The sequence below is a fragment of the Dunckerocampus dactyliophorus genome, chromosome 21 (genome assembly GCF_027744805.1).
Source record: "Dunckerocampus dactyliophorus isolate RoL2022-P2 chromosome 21, RoL_Ddac_1.1, whole genome shotgun sequence".
In the NCBI taxonomy this organism is placed as follows: domain Eukaryota; kingdom Metazoa; phylum Chordata; class Actinopteri; order Syngnathiformes; family Syngnathidae; genus Dunckerocampus; species Dunckerocampus dactyliophorus.
Window position 1 is genome coordinate 5,422,316 of NC_072839.1, and position 25,326 is coordinate 5,447,641.

At 41.2% G+C, this 25,326-nt stretch overlaps 1 protein-coding gene across 5 annotated transcripts in view; it reads left to right on the forward strand.

Moving 5' to 3' along the window:
• The window catches only part of cntnap2a (contactin associated protein 2a), a 297,333-nt gene that overhangs the window by 106,495 nt on the left and 165,512 nt on the right, over positions 1-25,326 (forward strand). For all 5 annotated transcript variants that reach the window (XM_054765349.1, XM_054765351.1, XM_054765353.1 and 2 more), the window contains one exon: positions 14,468-14,661. In XM_054765349.1, coding sequence (XP_054621324.1) covers positions 14,468-14,661 — 194 coding nt within the window. The remainder of the gene's footprint in view (positions 1-14,467; positions 14,662-25,326) is intronic.

The window sequence follows — 25,326 nt, forward strand, 5'->3', positions numbered from 1 at the left end:
CCTCCTGTCTCAGTCACTGTTACAAATGCCTCCAACTACTCTGTAGTGCTTTGCTAACTAACACCGTTATGTCTCTGCTTTTCTTTGGATCACGGCTGCAAAATATTGTATTATAATGTTGACATTCACCTGAATTTGATGGGGTATTAGGGTGACCTTGGTGTGTTTTTTGCTCCTGACAAGAGCCTCAAAGTCTGGACTTACAGTAGATAAAGCAACTCCGAAGTCAATATCCAATTTATTTCTGAATTTTGTTTTCAGCAGAACCAGAACTGAGAAGCCGCACTCAAAGATGGGTAGTGTTGAATGCTGGGAGGGTTTTTACTGCTCGAGTGGCGTGGAAAGAATACTCGCTCATCACATTGCTGCACCAGAACTGAGAGAGGCTTATACCTTTTGTATGTGTCTTTTTCTGCGTGTGGTCACGCGACTGCTTCATGCGCTCCTTCGCCAATTCCTCGCCGCACTCAACACATTGAGGCTTCTGTTGTTGTTTGTCCTCAATGAAGGAAAATCCATTTTTAATTTAGGCTGTGCCATAGCTGTGTTTCACCACGCTCATTAGCATACACCAACACATTGTGTTGGTCTTCTTCTATGAAAACGGGCTTCAAATTGCATAGAAATGGCCATTTAATCTATTGAGGATGGTCAACATTAACACACTGATTTGAGCAAATCATAAAATAGCGAAAACTGTAAAGTCGAATGTCATGCAATTTGGAATTTGACCAAACTATTTTGGGGCGAGAAGATGTCAGCATCCTTAATGTATCCCTTTATGCTCACAAAGGAGTTTAGAAATGCTGTGTGTCGCCACATTCACATTTGTGAAATTAAGCAAATTCTCCAAAATGGCTCATTTGCAACTCAATCCTAACCATGTTTCTCTCAATACTTAAAGGAAAACTGCATTTAAAAAAAAAAAAAAAAAAAGACCATCATCCACAATCCTTGTGAGGCAAGAGCACGTCTTTCTCGTGTGTGTTCATTCTCGATTGCTGCCTCATGCTGGCACTCCATTGCTAGCAATGAACGTAATAGAAATTCAGCTCTTTCGCCTAAAAAGTCCTCTTAAAAAAACGTCAAAAAACATGCTGTGACCTGCATATTAACCAAGCTATAGTGACATTGTTATTGTAGGAGCCAACACCGAGGAACTACTTGGGTAGATCAAGTGTGTATATACGTAGCTGCATTAGAATCAATATCATAGTGACTTACTCTATGGACAGTTGTCCGTCTGGTCCAGCTGCCCCCAGCTGATTTTGGGTCGTTGGAAAAAAAGTTTCTACCACTGCAGAGTTTGTTTGCGTTAATAATTATTCATTTGTTGTGATGTAGTCTCTTGGAGCAGTGTCCTCCATGCCAGACACACAAAGCAGTCAGTGCAGCAGAAACGTCTGTCGTCATGGCTTGGCAAGCTCCCCACATACACCACCTGGAGTCATGCCAGTCCCGAATCTCCGAGCCCCCGTCTGCTCCAATATTTCACCCTCCTGGATCCTCAATTGTTCCAAAATAGTCATTGTCCTCTCTCACAAAGTTTGCTGTAGTAAACACAAAAGACACTCTCTATGCTGTTGACGGAAGTGGCGTCCGTCGCTATGGGCTCTCTGAAATCGGTGTTCCCAGGAAAGAAGTTCCGGTAATGCGTAAAATGATGAAAATACTATTTGTTATTATGATTATGCCTGTTACTAGATGGTCACACCATGTGTATAAAACATTGTTGGAGGTTTTTGACTGTCTGGTGTTTTTATTTTTTTATTTAAAGGGTGAAAAACTGACAAGGGGGCTGTCAAGTACAACGCACAGAAAAGAGAAAGACGCGTGTTCTCGCCTCACGCGAGGGTTGTGGATTTCCAGAACCGGGCAGTTTTCATTGAGACTACTTCATGTCATGCCAGAAAAGTGTTCTGAAATGAAATGATGCTCTCGAAATCGGGATACTCACATCATGTCTTAGTTTGACACAAATGAGAGGTGATGGAATGAGGGGGTGCAGAGAGAAGACGCTATGGCGGAGGAGGGAATGGGGGAGTGGGAGAGACACTTGCTTTAGGCTAAAGACTAAAATAGGATAGGATAGGTGGGATAAAATGTAAATGTAAAGGTAAAGTGTAAGTCGCTGATCGATTTTAAGTGTTTGTTGTGTTCGCATCACCAAATAACGCCATAAAAGAGGCCGAGCGTGAGATTGTGGCTGCTAATCTGTTATTTGACATTCATGTCTTGCCTCATTTTCCTCTGCTTGGTTATTTTCTAAAGTTATACATTCTGAATCCCATCTTGGAAGTCATTATATAGGTTTCCTTTTACCGCACACCCCAATTCACACTTTTCCAAGTTTTGCTGGGAATATATTGAAATGAGCGATACGGCCGTGCTGTCACTTCTCCGCAATTATCCACATCCCCCTTCTTTCTCGCGCCGCGTCGTCTCGCAAAGTTGTTTGATGTCCCAAGCCATCATCCGTCCATAATGGCAGGACCGCTCCTAATTAAATGGCTGCGTCTTCATGTGCTCCATGACAGAAAGATGAAGTACTGGCAGAGGGCAAACCAGCTGTTGACTCTCTGCTGCCTCTGTGAGCATTTCAATTAATTTCCGTGGTGACTTTGTGTTCAGAACTTTTGGTAAACACGCATTCACACATTTCAAATCACAGTCGCTAAATAATTTAAACACGCGTGCTCAAAAACATACATTTTGTTGTACATTTTGCACGCTCGCCCACGCATTCCTTCACGCTGACAGTGAAAGTCTTTATTCCGGGGGCGTGAATTTGAATGACTCGCCTGCAAATATTTTACATCCAAACTCTTCCAACGGCAATGAAAATATAAGGCTTGCTCAATAATACATTTGGAGAAATCGGTTATCTGTGCCTTATGTTGCTTTAGCAGATTTCGGTGCCTTCTGCACGTTAGTCGTGTCATACGTCTAAATGGAAGCTGCAACCTCCACATGTATTTGTGCATTCATTCGTACAGAGCAGTAACACACTCCAAGCATTTGCTTTTCCACCCTGCAAACACGGCTACAATAAATAGAAGAATACTGTGAAAAATATAAATACATATTTTCCCACTGATTTTCAGGTGAAACCATATATTATCCAGATTTACTACACATACAGTGAAATATTTCTAGCCTTTTGACGATTATTGTGATTATGATGATTGTCGAAAACCCAAAATTCAGTGTCTCAGAAAATTGGAATACGCTTAATTAGTTCCAGATGGTCTGACTTAAACCGAAACAGAAAAGAATACAATTTTCCCGTAATGTAAATCCAATTAATCTCTTCCAGACACCCAAATATGTTAACACAAAACACTTTTAATCCGTTCCAGACCCGACCGCCACAAGTGAATTTCCGCCAAGTGGGATCCTTTATTTATAAATGGAATACTTTTGCAGTTAGAGCATAGACAGCACGTTTATGACCTTCCAATATTGTTATTAGAGCCCTGTAGATATGAACTAACACCCCTATAGTCATCTTTACACTCATATTACCCAATATAGTAGACATAAGAGAACACATCAGACATAAATAAGACATAATATAGCCTCGCACGTATTGGCGGTGTTCCTTTTTTATGTCTGGTTTCTGTGCAGTACTTCTTGCGGTGGCTATTGTCTCATCAATGTAACATTGCTGGCACCTCGTGACCAGTGTAGAATACTACATATCACAACATGTCTTTGATGACTGTAAATCACCAATGAAAGGAATGCATTAACATTTAACATCACTTCTACCTTGATTGAAGATGTTTTGTTGACAAAGATGGCAATGCCACCTTCATACTTTGCTACCAGTTACCGTATTTCTCCAATTCAATAGTGTTTCTCTCAGTCTTTGTCAAAATGCCGGCACTTGCAACTTTTCTTGAGCAGCATCGTGGGTTATTTCGCAGCCGTGATCAATAAGAAAAGCAGAGACTTGTGGCGTAACTGTGTTTAGCAAAGAACTACAGAGTCAACCGCTAGTGACTTCATAGACGTGCGAGCGAGGACAATGACTTCCGGTTGCGGTTTCCATGATGCTTTTGTGCTCATTTCGTGGTGTTTTGTGATTAAAAATACACTACGAACACAGTTGGACTCACACTGTGTATTAATAACACAAGATGTGCACAGACGCAACATTTCTGAGTACAAGTTGGATGTAATCCGAAAAATACGCTAACCGGGGCTTATGCTAAGTTCAGTATTGGAAAGTCGTGTGCAACAGAATCAGCTAATTAACTCAAAAAACCTGCAAAAGGTTTCCTCAGCCTTTGACTGGTCTCTCAGTGTGGGTCAGTTTGCTACACAATCATGGGGAACACTGCTGACCAATGTCCCCTCAAAAGCGTAAATGAACACAATGACGAGCACCGTCCGGCCGATGACAGAATGTGGTTAACACGTATTTACTTGCTTAGCCAATGACTGTCTGTCTATGTCGGTGGTTCTCAACCGGTTCGGCTGCCCCTCAAGTATCGACCCAAAGTGTGGAAATTTGTCACCTCAAACTTCTCAAATATCTTCTTTTTAAAGGAACTGTTTGCAATGATTACGCGGCTGCCGAGACATGCGCCTCGTGGCTGTGTGACTCGCTGAAAACGGCTCTGCGACCCACCAGTTGAGAATCAGTGGACCGCATCATCATCGATATCTTTTCTTCTCTGTAACTATACAGTACCCTGAACATGTACTCGTCTAAACTGTACCTGTGTGTGTCCTCCCCACTGGACGAACACTTTCCCATCCTTCAACCTTCTGGGAGCGTTTGTGTGTGTGATTTGTTTGTGTTAGGCTAGCGCTGTGGTCATTTGTCTCTCACACCACAACAACAGAGAAGGGGACTCGGCTTGTGACAGCCTAACGAGAAATGAACAAAGGCGAGCAAAGCCGGCAGTGAGACACTGTTTGATTCCGGTTCAAAGAAACCAACGGGAGCTGTCATAGCCTTCCTTGTGGTGCGCGCTAACGACATAGCCCAAAGTTCTTGAATGCTGGGAATTGAGATGTGAGGACAGAAAATACCTTCCTCCATGTATTGGTTTTATATCTAGACAGAGGCAGACATTTTTGGGAACTATCGCCTGCACTTTCCCCATTGCCAGCATCACATGCTCAGAGTCACACCGCCCAGCGCGACGTTTGATGACTAAGAACTTCATTCCACTTCATTTTGAAACGTTGGATCCAAATACAACATGCTTTACAGCATCTCATCTCGTTTTGCAGTTCCCAACCTTTGGATGTAGTGCAGATCTGTGTGGTCGTTCATTGTAATCCACAAAGATATGAACATGATGGGAAAACAACACCAAGCGGTTGGAAATCCAGACGTGGTGGGCTGATGACTGTTGATGTCTGACATTATGGTTCTCATGCGGCACTTCAGCTTGTTTCCTTGTTCCATAATACTGCAAAACGGCAACATTCCTGACTGTATTTGGCTGTGGTCATCATTAGTAACTGGCATGATTATGCCAGACATTCTCAACTGGCGGATCGTGACCCAAAAGTGGGTCGCATACACGTTTTCAGTGGGTCACGCTTCAGCGGAATGTCGTCTATTCATACCACTGTAGGTGGTGACAACGCTCTGCAGTCCGATTTGAAATCCGCCGTCTACTGCCATTAAGAAGTTGAATGTGCCGGCCCCGTCTCTTGTTAAGCCTTAGAAAGTGTTCGTATCAGCTGTTTAAGTGGCGTTATCAATTTAATTTACATCTATTTCATTTGTACCCAGTTAACTGCTATATTTGGAGGCGTCTGGCACCTTTTCTGAATAATTTTCATTAACTATTAGATATTTGAGTTGACAAATTGCCTCAATTTGGGTCACAGCTTGTCTATAAGAAGTGATGGGGGGGGTTCCTGCAGCTAAAGCAATTATGCAATACAATACATCCAGCTTCTGTGTCGCGAAGGAAGAAAATGACTTGTATATTTGATTTTTGAATAAATAGGAGAAATATTTGGAGAAAATGTGAGAGTAAATCCATGAAAGTCGAAGGGCGTAGTGGCGAGAGAAAACCGTATCTGCATTTTTATCCCCTTTGCACCAAAATTCAGTGGGTGCCACTCGCTGCAAAGTTTCATAGAAATCTGTGCTGCAGTTTTTGCCCTGCTTACTAACGCAAATGCCAGCCAACCAACAAACAGGGTTTAAAGTTAAGGCATTTAGAAAGACTGCTAGTAGGCTACTCACATTTTGTGGTGCAGAAAACCACAAATAAAAACTGAATTTCTTCATCAATATTCATTAAGTGGCTGCTCAATCGATCCTATATTAAACCTCTTAAAAGTAGCCAGTGTCATGTTTTGTTAGAGTTTGTTGGAGTTACCTTTAGGATGCGAAGACATAAAAGTGTTTTATTAAAGGAAAAAGGGGAGCTTGTGAGGAGCGGCTTGGCTCACAAACAAAAGACTCACAAAATGCAAGGACTGGCGAGGGATCTCAGCTTGGGCAACACAGAAACACCGTAGAAGTTGACTGGAATGCGGCCAAAAGGGAAAAATAGGTAAAGAATCTCTGAACAATGTTCATCGGAATTGCTTTATCATGGAAATCTGGCGTACAACATCAACACCTAAGACATAAACGAGAGTCCAGCTGAACTAAAGAGTATATTAACCGAAACACATGCTAATATGGGTGTACACAAACCGAGGTTCCACTGTATTAGCAAGCTAATAGGCTGCTAACAAGGACGCTTTGTAATAAAAATACTTGAACACAGTTGGACTCACGCAGTGTTATATAACATGACAAGACGCGCCACATTGTACACTAACTGGAGCATGTACACAAACCGAGGCAAAATTTAGCTGTACATTTTTAAATGGAGATTTCACTGTATTAGAATGCTATTAATGTTAACAATGACATTTTGTGATAAGATTATGCAAACCGAGTCAACATTTGCGGTGCATTTTTTTTTTTAGTTTGACCAACAAAATGCCTGTCACTTTATTAGCAAGCTAACCGGAACGTTTTACGAGGAAAAATACATTTATGCTGTGTATTAACACAAGAAGACGGGCACCATATTGCACGCTAACCGGAAAATGTACACAAACAGAGGCAAAATGTTGCCACAAATTGTTTACGTTAACCGAAATCCAAGCTAACTGGGGTTCCACTATATTAGCAAGCTAATGCTAAGAAGGATGTCTTGTGACAAAAATACACGAAGATCACCGTAGGACTTACGCAGTGTATTAACACAAGACGTGTGCCACATTTTACGCTAACTGGAAAATGTACCCAACCAAGGCAACGTTTTGCTGTAAATTTTCTACGTTAACCGAAACTGTGGCAAACGCTAACCAAGGTTCCACTGTATTAATACGCTAATAGGCTGCTAACAAGGAGGTTTTGTGACAAAAATACATTAAGAACGCATGCAGTGTGTTTATAACACAACAAGACACGCACCATCTTGTACGCTAAGCAGAAAATGTACGCAAACGCAAAGTTTGACACTAACTGAATAACATGCTAACCTGGGTATACGCTAGCCTAGGTTACGCCGTGTATCCTTATGATGCATGCTGTGAACAAAAATATCGAAATCAGGGTTCTTTCTATCCCCCAAGCTCCTTTAGTTTGCGCTTGTTTTGCTCTCCTGGGATCCCTCTTTCCAGGTTTTTCCTAAGATCTTACTTTACTTTCTTCGTCATCTCTTCAGCTGGAGTGGTGTCTTTGACCTTCTCCGCTCTGTCGTTTTCTCCCTCCTTCCTCCACTCCCTTTCATCCCTGAACATCTGTGCATGTGACAGGCGAGAGAGGATGGTGACAGCGGTCCCCAGACACTCCTCCTCTCCCGTATCCTCCATCCTCTGCTCTCTCTCCTCATTTCACCGGCGCTCCCGTTCACTCCCGTCACCTTCGCCGGCCTCCTCCATCTCCGCTTTCGTCTGTCAACCTCTTGACGCTTCTCTCCACCCTCCCCCCGGCGCTCACCTTTGACTGCACCTCTCAACACTTCGTATTCCGGAGCTCTCTTTCTCCGATCTATGACAGCGTTTGCCCAGCTCACTCCTGCAGCGGCCCATTTTTTTTACCGCTCACTCCCATGCATTCTCCGATAAATCAACTAAAGCTCATCTTTTCTCGCTTTGCTTGCATTACTTTCGCAATCTCTTTGGCTCGCACAACTTTATGTCACTCTTCTCCATGAATGTGTGAAGCTGTGATACGACATCAGCATGTGGAGGCTTCATGATGCCGCTAAACTGCATGCTTGACCACCTGCCGTCCAATCAGTTTGGGGTCAGATGACATACGGAGTGTGAAGCGGTCTGTAGATATCGGCCAATGTCTACCCTGACATACAAATGAATTACGTCACAAAAGAAGTCAACTTCCACACATTTTTTTTCATAGTTGGGCTGCTCGAGCGACTTTTAGTCAGGTGCCAGTCATATCAGAATATGTCTTTACGGGGATCCTTCGGATTTTTTGACAGGAAGTTATATGACATCCCCATCAACACTGAAGTACATCAACGGTGACCTGACCCCCACTTGGTCCCACGAGCCCCGTTCTGCTTGGATTTCCGTGGTTCCAGTTAGTTGTTGGGGTTACTTAAGTTAGGAGTTTGGCTTCTCAAAAATATGCGTTTGAAAGAGTAAAACATTTGCATGACAAAAATGCCTCCTCGGAAAAACCAGACCTCACAAATAGCTCAGCTTTACTTCTCCCTGACGTCGTGTTAATGTGCGCTATCGGCTGTCCGCTTTTGTGTATGTGATGAAGATGGCTGCGACCCTCGCATCTTCATCCGCTATGGAAACAAAATGGCTGCAACGCTCGCGCCGGATGCACCTTCATCACTTACACAACAATGGACAGCCGATAGCACACATTAATACGACGTCGGAGGAAGTGAAGCCGAGCGATTTGTGAGGTCTGATTTTTTTTTTTTTTTTCGAGGAGGCCTTTTTGTCATGCAAATGTATTACTTTTTAGAACGCATATTGTTTTTAACCCCAGCAACAAAGCGGAACTACATTTCTCACCGAAATCCGAACAGAAATGGGCTCACGGGACCAAGTGTGGGGTAAGTCACTGCTGATGGGCGACACCGCTGATGGGATTTCAGCAGTAATTCACCGTGCTGAGGTTGTGACGCAGTTAGGCACGCACTTTGAATGATGTAGACGCGTTTTGCTTCAAAAACTCCAGGTTCGTTCTGGTGTATGGTGGGTCTGTATTCATTTTCTTCTTTTAATTTGATAACCAAGCGGGCGAACGCAAGCCAAGGCAACATTTAAGCAACAGGACTTATAAGATAACATGTGACCTAAGTTGCACCGAGTATACATTTTTCCATCACAGAATCCACTGCTATTAGTGGAAAACCTCTCCGTTGTGGTTCCTTTTACTGTAGCGCCACTGTTTACCACAATGTCAAAGACGCAAAAAGGCAAAGTGAATAAATAGCATCCTCTCTCAAAGTGGGAACGAGAGTAACCGGTGAGACAACACCGTCGACTGCATGAGACAACAGTATAACAGTACAACGACTCCTACTGTTTTTACAAGACAATCAATCAACCATATGTCAACAGTTCCTGTGGAACAGCTGCAAAAGAGCCCCCATTAAAGGCAAACCGGCAGAAAATGTGGTGTTGGCAGTTTTGCAAGAATGAGCCAACACTTTTAATGTGTTTTCTCATTGGAAATAATGTAAAGTGAATTAATTTACTTGGGGCTAACACTGCCTCAATCATAAATCATCCATTAACTGTACAGGCAACGCAGGTGTTTAACGGCTATGCAAGTATGGGTGTCCAAACTTTTCCATCGAAGGCCACATTTTGGAAAATGAAAGGATGCAAGGGCCACTTTAATATTTGTAAATCAACACATATAGATATGCTAAGAAGGGATATATATTTCAAGAAAACCCTGCATCCCAGCTTTGTGATGTAGGTGAGAAAGCATATTATTAGTATGAAGATTGCTCTTTGCTCGTTTACCCATTTTTGCTGTTTCTAAAATATTTAAACATTTTAAATGACAATATATATATATATATATTTATATATTCTTCTTGTGAGATTATGAATTTCTTCCCATAATATTTTGACTTTATTTCCATAATATTAGAACATTTTCCCCAAAGTAATTTTCCCAAAAATATTTTTTGTTTCTCGCATTACAACTTTAAAAAGTAAGTTTAAAAAAAAAAAAATGAATCTGTGTGCTACTAAAATTGACATTTTTCCTCATGAGTGTATTCTAGTAAAATTGATTAGAATCCAACTTTTTCCTTTTAGTATTTTGACTTTATTATTAAGTTATAGCTGTTCTTTTTGTAATTTTCAGATTATTTTAACATTTTTGTGCAACTTTTCTTGTGTTTATGACTTCATTCCCAGAATATTTTGACTTTATTCTCATAGTCTTTACTCCCAGTCCGCAACCTAATTTTCAAAAACGTACAACTTTGTTGTGTTTGTTTTTCATGTTACGGCTGTAAAAAATGTCTTTCTTTAATAATTCAACTTCATGCTACTAAAATGGCATCATGGCATTGCATATTTTTAGAATGTGGTGTGGGCCAATAAAAAAAAAAAATGGCCGTAGGCTGCAAATGGCCCCCACGCTGGACTTTGGACACCCCTGCCGACTTTTATGGATACTTTCAGCACTAGGCAACATTCCTACGTTGAGACCGCCAAACAGTAATATAAGAACATGACTTTACATTGTTGTGCAATGAAGTGGTGAACTGGCGGTGCCTTGACTCTCTTGCATTTCTAATTTTGATTATCGTTAACTTCGTCATGTACAGCCTCAGAGGTGCTTCACTGCACGCTATAAAAACAATAAATACAAATGGTTCGACCACTAAACCTCTTTTGTATGCTTGCACTCGACTCCGGCGGCCCCTCAATTAACAAGTTTGAATGGAAATCATCCCAAACGTCATCTTTCACTAGATTAATCAGCTTTGAAGCCGTATTGAAGATTCACATTCCGGTGGGGAAAAAGGGGGGCATTGGAATTTCCCCATTACTGTCTTGTCATGTGACTTTATTAATGGACCCTTGGAGGAATGTGCCAAAAAGTTTCCAATAAACTGAGGCTCAAACTTGGAATGAGTCGCTGCGATGGGTATTCATATATCATCACATCATGCTTTAATGCATGACTTTCCTGTCGCTCTCCTATTGTTCTGGCGTTTCCAATCTTTGCTTTCTGTTTGAATTGAGCCCACTGTGTTCCGCTGGATGTTACCCTCCTCATCACGCTAGAATGGGCTCATTTCGTCTCTCCTCCTCACATTCATCACTTGCCTTTCCATGAGGATGATCCCCTTTCTTCCCCTTTGCCACCCCTTTGCTCGCTCGTCTCTCAGCTCCCCACTACACCACGGCCATAAAACACACTCTCCTCTCTCTCTTCTCTTGCTTCCCTCATCCATCTCTCTTATTCTTCACGTCTTCCACCCGCCCTCTCCACCATCTTGTCATTCACTCCACCTCTCTTGCATCGCCACCAGCTTTCTTAATCTATATCATGTGATGTTTACCTCTCATTGTCACTCATCCCACACAAAATTCCTCCGCCTCTGTTTTGATAGTGCTTTATCTTCCCAGGGGAATGGCTTTTTTTAGGTATTGATACTGATACTGACCCAGCTTATCTGTCAGGGTCGGAGCCGGAGCGTAATAGCTGTGTAATTGGATAAGATATAGGATTCTTGTCAAGGGGTGGGGGCATACATCACACAAGCAGCTCGAGCTGTTTTATCATGTGACATAATCTCTCATGCTCCCTTCACTATGCTTAATGCTTCTTTCCTTACTTTCGCTCCTGCTTTGACCTCCTGAAACCGGTTTTTGTTGTCATTTTTCAAATAAATCGACCCATCGCTTTTCCTTTTAGATCCTTTACAAAACAAAATCCATCACAGGGACTCCGCCTGACATGGTCAGTGTGTAGTCCAGGCCAGTGGCGCAAAACGTGGGTGTAGCACTATATGAGGTACACACTGCCACACTAAAGGGGGCAGTTTGAGTCGGCATTTTCTGTATCTGACAGCTGTTTGTGCATGTGTAAATATGATCAATAACAGAGGCAGGTCACTGATTAGGCGCCCCTCCACACACACACACAATACGCACCCCCTCTATAACAAGTGTTTTCATTTGAATTGTGTTGTACAACAGTGTGACTACTGAGAAGCATTCACACACGTAAAATTCTATATCGTTTTTCATCTATTTATTCCTACCCCTTCTTATTCCACCTTTATTTTTTGTTTGCTACTGTAAAATTCTGCTTATTCTACCGGGTGACATGGCTCAGTAGGTAGTGTTTGTTTCCCAACCAGATGGTTGCTGGTTCAATCCCTGCTTAATACAGTTTTACTTTCCAACATTTTGAATTCCGACGTTTTTAGTCTGCTAAAAACAAATGGACAAACTAAATGTGGCACCAGCCGTCTCCCATCCTGATGGTAGCTGGTTCAGTCCTCAGTCGGTGAATAGATGTCACCATATTTCGAGGGTATTTCAGCGTTCATTCCACATTTTGGTTCAGCTTCAGCATCCAAATGCCATTTATACTGAAATTGCTTCATCTAGTTATATCATGAATGTATGTAAACTAAATAACGCATAATTTATACATTATTTTTGTTTTTGATTGAGCTGATCATCTGCTGGAATGTGTAACTTAAAAAAAAGGCTTTAATAAGTCATATATTTTATAGGTCAGGAATAAATAAGGGATGAATAAATAAGATTTATACACATAAACATAAAACAATAAATAAAGCGGGCCCTGGTGTGTCTGCATACCTCTCAGAAGGAAGGTAGTTGTGCTTCTGGTCTAGTCGCACCCACTACTCCCTACTTTCCTCTTGTGAACATGTATGTGCAGACTATTTTAACTGATATTCCAAAGTTGGCAATGTGAAATCAGGCCACATTTGTCCTTCCACACTGTCCAGTGAGTGCCTTGCACTTGTTTGTTCTGCACCATTTACCCTGCGGTCTACTTAACCTGCAAGGTCCAAGGAAGGAAGCTGGCTTCTGCCTCATGCTGACACTTTTTTTTGGAGGTGGGAGACTGCACAGCTTGTGTGTTTTTCCACATAAGCAATGGGAAGTCTCCAGCGTCCAATAGGGTAGAGTTTTTACGTGTCCCGCAGACCACTAGTGGGCCCCAAGAAAAGTGTTTTTTGAGTCAGTTAGTGGTTGAATTGTGCAAAACCTTTTGAAACTTTTAGTACAACTAATGTTTTAGGAAACATTTTAGTGAAAATGCCTCCTCCTCCTGTGAGGGACAGAGACGATGAAGGGCAGACTCACATGCCTAGACACCTAAGGCTATTTGAATCAGGTGATAAACATGTGGAGGACTTTTTTTGGGAGATAATCATAGCAAGTCAGTGTGACATTAATGTGTATCTTCGCAAAAGTCCAGATGTACAGTATGTTAGTGCATAATTATAACAAATATTTCTGTAGTAAAATCAATTGGAATAGTGGACATAGTGCAATAACACACTATAGTTTGGTGACAGTCATACGCCCACCAATGGAAGATTTCCAAAAGGTATTTTCAGTTTATTTGGGTGCACTCACAACTTTTGGCAAAATTATGACAAAAGTGGACCAAATTGAAACAAACTGTATATAGCTGGGGGTTTTTTGTCAACTATAACATGATATTTGTCAACTCTCCAGGTTGCACTGCTGTGAAGTATCATCATAATCCACTCTGAAGGATTCAAATATTGAACCCAGGGTGCATAAGTGGAGATAAGTGCATACCTGACAGTACAGAGAGGGTTGTTGCATTTTGAATTATTTACACAGCTGCCACGGTTTAAGTAGGGGAGCGGGATTTTATAATAAATAGTAGATGGAATCAATAACAGGATAGCAGCATAATCTCACATTATCACGGTTGTGTGTGTGTGTGTGTGTAGCTTTGTGGTAGCATTTTTCAAATGTCACATTGCAGTTTGCATGCTAATATCAAAAAGAAACCCATCTTGAAATGGCATCCATACGAATGCTCTTCACCTGGAAGCAGAGGCCTTACCTGTGCATCATTAGATCATACTGAAGAAGAGACCTTGTCACTCATCGCGTCCACGTATAGCTAGAAGGCGCCGCATGTAAAGGACTTAATAAAACATGCCTTTTCATCGTCTGTGTAGGTGTCCGTCTCGGTGTGGACCTCTCTGCTGGACACTGACCATTAATAAAAAGCGGGGATATAACCTTGTAGCGGCATAGTCTCCGTTTAAAATGTCATTACGGCAATGGCATGCTGCTTTTCTGTTTGAGGGAGGTTTGGAGCTGCTTTTCAAACAAGAAAAAAAATCATTTTTAAGTATTCAAACCTGCAGGCATATACCTGTATACGTATCTTTTCGTACATGCAACTTTTACTCACGGGAGACCTTCTTTTACGATGTTGCAGGTGCTGGTGGATGGTCTCCACTGGACAGCGACCATTACCAGTGGCTACAGGTGGATCTGGGCTCCAGAAAGCAAGTGAGCGCCATAGCAACTCAAGGGCGCTACAGCAGCTCCGATTGGACCATGCGATACCGTCTGCTCTACAGCGACTCGGGAAGGAACTGGAAACCTTATCACCAGGATGGCAACATTTGGGTGAGTCCCAGAGTTTTACTCCAGCCAATTTTGTGTCTTTGCACTGGCACCGGTGCGTGCGTGTGCGTGCTTGTGTGTGTGTGCGCGGTGGAGGCTTCGGGCTGCTTGCCTCTGCAGCATTGGGGATTTTGTGGTTCCAGCCAAGTCTTGGTTTCAATCCCAATTTTTTTTTGTTTCTTGTCCATCTTTGTTTAGAGTCATGCATGAGTAAATATGATGGTCCCGAATCAACCACTGTTGAGAGGTTGTGATGGAAAAATACTTCATTATATTTCAGTTACGTAAATGCTAGTTCTTTTCTTTACTACTCTGATAGCAACACGGTCCAAAGAACCGTGCTGTCATAAGAGAAGTAGTCAATGATCACACAATTTAAAAGGTTTTCAAATTGTATTAAAAAATACGAGCAATACATTTGGTTGAAGCGCTGGACTCTCATCGTGAATGAGGAAGCCGGAGGACAGAGTCCAGAATGAAAGTCCAAAGTGAAACTTAAGCCTGTGTGCCTGGAAAGTGAAAGGTAAATTGTGAGAGTTAAGCTGGTGTGAGTGACAGTAATGCATCTATTGTGCCTCCCGGTAATTTTCAATGAGTCATATCTACGTGCTGTGCGACTCTGATTGTGCTACGTGAGTGTTGTGCGTCCTGAAAGCCCCTATGAGAAGTCATTAGACAATGTACTGAGCTATTAGACTATATAATATCTGAAAAGCAACCATTCTCCATTACGATAATGTACTTCCATCTAACAACATGTGATCATCAGCTAATTGCCCACTCTCTATTCAGCATGAAGTGCCACAAAGGACGTAGTAGCATTTTCTTTGCAAGGATGGTCTTTACAGGTCTTTACAAGGATGCTTGCAGGTTTTAAAAGGAACAGTGTTGTTTCCACTTCATCCATGGTCACTGAAAAACTCACCCACCCATTATGGCGTTATCGGAGACCGCATTAGATATGTTCCTTTATTATACCCAAGAACACGACAGACGATGCGCAAACAAGATGCAAAACACACATTACCGAAAAATGGAAAGCGACAGTTTCTTTGCAAAGACCATAATTATGTTTTATATGTGAGTTTGTTTTTTCTTTAAGTGTTTTAAGCTCAGCATGTCACCATTCAGGTCTGATCGGGATGGAAAATGTGGACTTTTATTTTTTTGTGTCTCACCGTAAATTACAGTATTTATGTGTTGTGCATCATAGCTATTAGCTATGATTATTTATTTCAAAGTGTTTTGCTATTAAACCTGATTCATTGCCTGTAAGATGTCTGCAACTACTCTAAATGTTGTTTGGGCAACTACTGCCAGCTTTGTTTGTTCTTGTATTGGCTTACATCAGGGGTCTCCGACTTTCTTTGCTATTTTGTGGTAATTAGTCATTAATAATGTCTGAATGAAACACTCATAAAAATACGAAAGAGTTGAAGCGAATATTCTTTCACCCCCTTGGTGAGATACTCAAAATCAGGTGGCGGCCTGTTGGAGGCCCCTGGCTTAGATGCATGTATGCAATGTATCCATTGCTTTTCTTATTCACTGCCTAGTTATACAATACATCCAATAGCACACTTGTTTATCATTGCTGTCAGTGGTCGCTAAAACTAAAAATCAGGTTACCAACCACGTGTTACCAACCCATCTGCGGCTTTTACCAACATAAAATTTGAGCTCTAAAGGGGTCATTTTTATGAAAAATTGGTATATTGGTAATATGTTGATATGTTGCAGCACTGTTGTCAAGGGAAAATCTGCTAAGTCCAAAATAGTCAGGAGACAAACAAGACAAGTTCTTTGAGAATAATGACAGGTACAATTTAATAAAACTTGCATGCAAGGAGATAAATCTATACAACCTGAACAGACGGCTTCAGCAGAAAATGTCTGACCATTCATGCTAAAATGTTAGTCGATATATGAAACTACATATGCGAGGGGAGGGACAGAGACGATGAAGGTCAGACAAACGTGCCTAGACGCCCAAGGCTGTAATTAAATAAGGTGATATGCATGTGGAGGACTTGTTTTGGAGACGGGAGGCCTCAACAGAAAGTCACAGCAAGTCAGTATGACATTAATGTGTATCTTAGCAGAAATACATATCTATGTTTGTGCATAATTATAACTAAAACTTCAAAAGTCAAAATGGACATAAAAACATTTTATAAGTGCAACAACAAACAATATCACTCAGAACAACAGGCTGAATAGGTGTCCGTTATGTTAACGTAACACGTTAACAGTTGTTCAGATGAACAATAGCATAGAAGAACATACCCGGGAGGCTGAAAAGGATCAATTAACATAACAAGCCAGCGAGTCCAACGAGCAAGTTACTGGCAAGCAAGTTCACCAAGCTCCTGATCTCATTCCACAGCACTGAATGGCAGGAGCAGCATACAGTTGTCACAAGCGTTATATTTGTCCGAATAAACATTTAAATATTTTATATACTATATATATATATATATATATATATATATATTTAAGCTGCAAGCGGCATAGAAGATGTATGTAAGTTGCACCTGGCACAGGAACAGCCAAACAATGAAAAAAGGGACTTATAGTCCAGAAATACGATAGTTATAGGTCATAAATTGGTCAACCACACTGTGTTTGAATTAAATATGGCCGCTGTATCAACAAGCCAGGACTTGTGCCTCCTCCATCAATGCCAATCAGAGAGAGGGACCTGATAAGTAAGTGCGACTCCCCAGGAATGAGTGTCCTTTCACACAACAGACAATGTCACTGTATTGGCTCGGTGATTCCCTGAGGAAGATAACTGATAAACACTTCATAATTGGTTTTGTGAAAGTGCAGTGTCATAATGACATTGATGAAAGATCGTGGCAATTTAAACGCCATTTGCGACAACACTGAGCAGGAGGTTGCGGCGCTCTCGCTGGAGGAGCTGGAGTATGTCACTATCAACTTTTTAGCCAGGAATGATTTATATGGATTTGTGCATTTATAGTAATAGGACAGTTTGGTGTTGTCTTAAAACAACAGCAACAAAACATTTGGTTGTTTATATGTGAGCAAGAAAATGTCACACATACAGAACATAGTGCCTCACTGATTGCCCGCCTGCATGACCTCCCTGAAAATCCAAACAATTGCTTTGGTATCGCATATTTTACATGTTAATGCAAGTCTCTGCTATACAAGGAATGGAAAAACAACAAATACTGCACATTAAACCGCATTTAATTCATACGAATATATGTAAATCTTAATTTTCCTGTCATAAATTTGAGTACAGCTAATTCCAGCTCCCTTACCCTGTTTATTCATATGGATGAGAAGCTTGAAGCTGTAAGTTGTACCTGGCCACTTGACAGTAATATATGTATCCAATAAAGCAGCACAGCCCCGGCCACAACTCTTAAGCTGGCTGTGCATCAAACAGGGACACATTAATAATGCTTCCTCAGCATAGCGATGAAAAATAGTCCTGCATGTATTTTGTGGCTTAGTTTACCTCAAAACGATACAGTGCTGTTTTTTTATGCTCCTGTTGCATAAATCTGCATCTGTGGTTGCATTCAAAAGATTTTTGAAGGTTTTTTATGTTAGATTCCAGATGGAAGGACTTTTGCATTAATTAAAAGGATTGAAATGGAAATGAAAAAATTATTTTTCTTATTCGCTGTTCGCCTCGTAAGGGGAGCACTTAAATGCACTTTCCTCTAAACAAACCAATGGAGGCATGCTTTTACTGTGAACAATCAAAAAGAGAGAGGGAAGAAAAACAGATCTTTAGAGACAGAGGACCAAAATAATATTCCAAGCATCTGTTCTAGGAAATGCATTAGTGTCCTTGTTATCTTGTCAGCTGGCCTCTGATCCATTTGGCCCAAGCTCAAACAAAGCAGGGCAAGAAGTAAACAGATAATAACTTACCCTGAAAGCTGTCAGCATCCTCCACATCATCCTAAATGCGACTAACATGGCATTTCATTGATCCATGAAGGGTGTTCCCTATTATTGTATTTGCAGTTTTTTCTTTGGACAGCGTTGCTATCGGAAAAGTCGTCACTGATCACACAATTAAAAGGTTTTCAAATTGTATTTAAAAATAAGAGCAATATATTTGGTTACAGCGATGGACTCTATCGATTAAGAGCCCAGAATGAAAGTAAACAGAGTGGATATCGCAGTTGCCGCGCCCCTCTAGAAAGTGAATGTTAAGCTTGTGTGAGAGAGACAGCAATGCACCTGTTGTAGGATTGCCTCTTTGCAAACACGGAGATGGCGCACGCTGTTTACTTCCGCTGTACAAACGTCACAAACCTCAGGGCCACAGCGCCCCCCCCCCCAATGGTCAGAGGATGCCATTATGCAACTGCAAGGCTCCCTGGCCTGCACTCAATGGGACATTTTTGATGGGGATCTAAATGACAGGGTTTCTGTCAGTATTGACTACATCAAATTTGACGTAGGCTCCACAATTCCAGACAAAACAATAAAGATATACCCAAATTCTAAACCCTGGATTATACCACAAATAAAACAGAGCCTGAAGGAAAAACACAAATCCTTCAGGCGCAAGGACTGGGCCAGCCTCAAGGCAACAAACAGGAAAATAAAAATTAGGTGTTTAAAGCAAAACTGGATTACAAAAACAAAGTCGAAACAGAATTCAGCAGTATGAACACCAAGCTAGCCTTTCAGAAGGTGAACATCATAACAGGATGTCAACCCAAATCCACATGTACAGTCAGTAACCCGGAAACCTTCACCAAAGGTCTAAACACATTCGCCCGTTTTGACAACCAGGACTTTTCATCTATCTGTCAGGCTTTGCTGAGAGCCCTCCCACCACCAGAGGCTCCAGGGCCGGATGGCATTCCTGCCAGAGCGCTTAAGACCTGTGCTATAGAGCTCTCTCCAATACTGCACTCACTCTTCTGTCAATCTTACCGGACTGCCACAAAACCCACACTCTGAAAAACTGCTACCATAATCCCAGTACCAAAAAAAAACAGGTCGACAGAACCTCCCCATTACCAACCCATAGTCCTAACATCCATAATAATGAAGTGCCCAGAGAAACTGCTCCTGAACATCATTCTTCCACTTGTCCCCCCACACCTGGACCCCCTTCAATTTGTCTACAAAGCAAAGCCTGCTGCACCATCTCCTCCAGCAAATGGACTCCCCAGGCAACTTCGCCAGGATCCTTTTTGTGATCTACAGCGCCGCCTTCAACTCCCTGCAGAAAGACCTGTTGATCCAGAAGCTACACCCCCCCATCTACCTCACCCACACCATACTCACCGGCAGACTGCAAGCACTACGGGTGGGCCCAACCACATCCCCTGTGCTCACCATCTAAACTGGGGTTCCACAGGGATGTGTGTTGAGCCCATTCCTGTACATACTCTACACCAATGACTGCCTCAGCATTTCACCCACCACAACATATTTGAAATACTCAAGCAATACAGCCATCCTTGCACTTCTCTCTAACAACCAATCCACCCTGGACTATCAGAACACAGTCATGCATTTCACCAAGTGGTGCACAGACAACTATCTCCATATTAATGTCAATAAAACGAAACAAAACCAAACTCTCATGCGTCACGAATACAGCTGCTATCCGATTCCCCTCACCCAACCTCACATAATTAACTGGTTTGTTTGTGTGTGTGTGTTTGTGTCTCACCAAACCTTACCACAACAGTACTAACTAACACTTTGTGAATGCTACATATCACAATATGCCTTATAGTTGTAATTTAGTTCATTTAGCCATTTTTATAAATATCCTTAAATATGACGATAGGCCAAAGTGAATCACGAAACAGCATGATTTATGAATTAATCCATTTGTGAAAGACCATGATAGAGTGAAGCTGTGAAATTCAAACCGCGAAGTGGCGAGGGACGAACGCAGTGTGAAATTTTGTTGCATGCTTTGAATGGGACAAAGTAGCCCCCACTGGTGGACAAATATAGAAAATAAAAACTGAAAGCCAAGTCGTCCAAATTGAAATCTTAAGATAAAGGGTTGCATTAGTTTCTGTTAAGATAAACGTGGGATCAAAAATTGAATTTTTCAATGGCATTTTTGTCGTTAGGAACACGTGTCGCTTTTTCTTTAGCGTTGCATTTTTGGCAAATTTAAGGAACAGAGATGAAAATTCCATATCATAAATATCAGCATATTCATTCACAGCAGTGGCTCAAAATAAAATGAATGGCAAAAAATGTATACAACTGTGGTGGTAAGGTGTGTGTGTGTGTGTGTGTGTGTGTGTGTGTGTGTGTGTGTGTGTGTGTGTGTGTGTGTAATTGATTGTCCTTGTTTTCTTTGTCTATCGAGGTCAAGTGGGGCTCGTCCCACCCGGCCACGCAATTGTTTATACAACTGGTGTGTAAATACAATATAGTGGTGAGAGCCTTACTTTCTATAATTCTTGTTTTTCCTGGTTTGTGGAGCGAGGAAGGTACAATGTTTTGTTTTTCGTAGTTAAGGGTTTGATTTACTTTCCCCTGCAAACTTATGTTTGCTTTGTAGTTTTTATCACTCAAAATTTCTGCCAATGAGCCTCAGGCACCAGTTCAAGGCCTGCAGCACAGTTTTGTTTAATGATTGATAATCTACTCCTTTCTCAATGCTTGTATCAAACCCAGCAAAGCTTGTATCAGCTGACACGGGGGTGGAGGCTGGAGGTGACCATCTCTCCAGCTCAACAGCCCTGAGATGAAGATGCATAGCTTCCAGCTCAAGCCTTTTGCTTTCACTTTCCAACTCTTTCATATATCAGAGGTGGGTCGGTCGATATTGGCATAAAATGAGTTCAGTTTCATCGGGTTTTTCAGTATCTGTATCGGTGCATGTCATCAGCGACCAGCTTGCCAGCTCAGTATGTCCGCGGTCTGGAGTTATTACAGTTTTGCCTTTGGATTGTAAATATGCAGTTTTCAATGAAAGTGCTTGTTATGTGAAGGGGGAAGTAAGGCATTTTCCTTTAATACCTCTAATGGAATATGTTTCTCTCATGCTGCGTCAATGTGTGACGTGTTGAATGAGCCCACTTTAGAATTCCCCTTGATTGTACTCGTCCAGGGTTTCATACATTCTGACACAGATGTTAGTTCCACACAGAAATGTGCAGCTTTCCAAATTGTATAGATGCCAATAGTATTTAATTGTATTCTTCTTGTGAATCTATTAAGTCTAATATGTCTTGTTGATTAGTAGGGAAATGTTATTTTAGTTGACTTGGTTATTGGTCATGATCTTTTTGTTTCCAGTCTTTGTGTCGGCTGACGTTAACTCCAGTCACCTTGTTAATGAGCTATATTTACAATGAAGAAAGCAAAAAGGGAAAATAATGAAAGAAGCAAGCATCTGGAGTCACAGACAGGGGGCTCATTTGCGCTACTTTGTATGCACCAGTAAAACAAACATGTGAATTTCCCCTTGCAGCGCCACAGGCATGCAATTTAAAGTTTTGTATGTGGAAACCTAATGAAGTTAAAGTTGACCAAATTAGTAGATATTCTGGGGCAGCCTTTGCCAAACTTATTAATGAGCGACAGTGGAACCTCCAAAGCCAAACGCAATCCATTCTGTGATGCTTGAAGTTTCCAAACAAAATAAATAAGGCAACATCAGTGAATTTTTTCGACCTAAGCCCCTTATTAACTGTACCGGCCATGTTGTAAGTCACAGTTACCTAACTGTACACGTACGAAGAGTAGGGTGTCACGAGATACCCAACTCACGAGACGAGACGATGCACGGGATTGGGCCCACCAGAATGAGACAAGATTTTTACATTCATTTTAAGAAAAGTACAATGAAAAAATCGGACAAACGTTTTTATTTAACCGAGTCACAAAAGAATGCAGGTGCGTTTTGAAATGTTTATTGTCCCACAAACCGAGGCTGAACAATATTACTGTCAACATTTTTTCAGATCAAATAAAGCCCTGTTATTTTAATATATAATAATAATAAATACTAATAATAAACCATCATCATGCCTCCTTTAATATATCATCTTTCAAAGTTGTGGAAATGGCAGTTGTGACATGTATGTACACTAGGTCCCCAACTTACGAACACCCGCGGATACGAACACAAGCCGACTGGTCTATATTTTATTTGATTTTGCCTGGTAGTCGCTCATCAGTATTTATACTGCTACTGTACATGCTTGACCAGTAGAGGGCACTGTGACACTGCTAATGCAGCCTTAGAGCTAATGAGACCAACAGAGGAAGAGTTAGACGCTGGGGAGATAAAGCTAAATGGAAAGCTAAATGATACAACCCGCACAGAGCGTGTGATTAAAGTTTATGAAGAGTTAATAGGCCTGCTTAATTCTACACCACCCACAGAACACTTCCTCTTTTAGAAGAGTCTAACGATGATGACGATTTGTCCTTTTTTTCAATAACTCCTCCTCAAACTCCACCACAACGACGTATGCTCGGCCACTCCTCTTCAAAGGTAAATAACATTTATCATTACGCATTATTATACTGTATCACTTTTATTATTGTTTTTTTCATTAATTATCCTCTTTTTAATATTACTACTGCATCCAAACTCATATTTACATACATACACATATACTGTATATGTATACACGTACACGTAGTACCTATATCATTGGTAATATTACCTTTTCCCCTACTTAAGAACAATTCGACATAAGAACGGTCGTCTGGAACCAATTGTGTTCTCACGGACAATTCGTACTGTGTCAAATGTTTGGAGCATTTCTTCAAATGCTGGCTTGTCAATTGTATTAAAGAACAGCATTTCTTTTGCGATATAGCCAACTACACTTGTATAGTCGTCCCTCGCAATGTCAAGGTTCGATTATCGCTCCCTCGCTATATCGCAGTTTTTCAGAAATTTATAAATGATCGCTGTTTCGTGGTGGACTATTGTCTATCATTAGTCACGACATATTGGAATACAAGTGATATGTAGTATTCTGGTCACTCGGTGACAGTAATGACACAAAACATCGAGACATTACCTTACATTACATTACCTTAACACTGCATGAAGTCATGAAGTCAGTCATGGCATGTCTGACGTGATGAAAGATGAAAGTGAAAAACAACTAATGACTAAGGCACATAAATTTAGACTAGTTACTGAGTAACCAATGAGGAACTCGTGTGTAGAGTAGTTACTGAGGAACTCATGAAGATCTAATGAGTAACTAATAGTTGTATTATAGTATAATAATACTAGTAATAGTAGTGGTTAGGTAGGTTTGGTTTGCAAGAAGGTTACAATGGAATACATCTCATGAATCATCCGTTCACAGTTCCACATGTCCAAAAGGAGTAGGAAGAAGCAAAGCTTGTTTAATCCTACGCCGCATCCGTTCCACATCTTGTACAGTACATATTATTCACTTCCTGCATTCCATGTCATATTTTTGATCAGTGTAATAATAAAAATAAAAAAACAAGCATGACAGAACAATCAGCGTAATGATGAAGACTCTTCTGCCTTGTATTTAGTAAACATCAACTGCTTGTATCGTTTTATTGTACATTTTTTGAGTTCCTTACTCAATCCATGCCATAGTTTAATTCCACATACTGAAACGCTGTGAGTTTTAATTTTCCCCTAAGATCATATTTCTCCTCTGTGATGAGGTTCGTTCCTCATGAACTACTGTAATTTGGTGTGCCTTATTGTAAAGTGTTGCCAAGACGTGTTCATGTCTCACATAAGGATTATGGATGATGGACTCTTAAATTCTTGACAATCAATTCAAGTTTGGATACCATTTTTGAGGCACCCTGCATACTAACATGTAAAACACCAGACAGAGGTTCATTTCTTGTTCTGTGGTTACACATCGCCCTTCTGTGTAGCATCACAACCAATCCAACAGAAATTGTAGAGTCTAATTTTGGGGGTGCTAGTGTCTGTTTTCCTGATGCCGTCTTGTTTCCTGCGATTTTTATTTTATGTCTCTGTTCACAGAGACAACACCACATTTTATTTTGACAGCACAAATGTGCGAGTCTTCACTGGAAAAGTGCTAATGAAAAAGAAACTAACAGTTGTCAATTACCAGCGTTAGTGAAACCTTCTTGAGTGATACATGAAAGTCTTGTGTGAGAGTTCTGGAGGAGCTGACAAACACAAAGGTGTTATTTCTGATGAATTCATGATGGGGAGCCGCAGAAGAAACAACACAAAGATGCACCTTCCTTGAACAATAATGCTTTAATGCGGCGGCCCCCACTGATCACCTGTGACCCCAATGTGTGTAAAATCTGTCGTAAAGCAGGCGAAGTAATCCAAAGCCACACAAGGTTTAGGGTGGTGTGTAAAGTGTTTAAAAGAAAGGGTTCCAAGTTTGACAATACAACGTAACGTCAAATCACCACAGTGCAGATGTTCCTTTGTTTGGTCCAGAGGCCAAAGGTCCGTTGAGAGCTGGACTGAGCAATGTCGCTTTCCAGAAAAATCTCTAGAGAACAGAAGCAGTCCATTAAATGCACTATTAACACACTTTGTCCCCTTTTCTTGCCACATGCCCATTTAAAAAAAAATAAAACATCCTCATGGCTTCACAGACACCACAGTTTGTCTACGGCTTTCCCTTTTCCTTTGTCGCACACACTTGTCGATAAAAACAAAAGACCAGACCAGGCCAC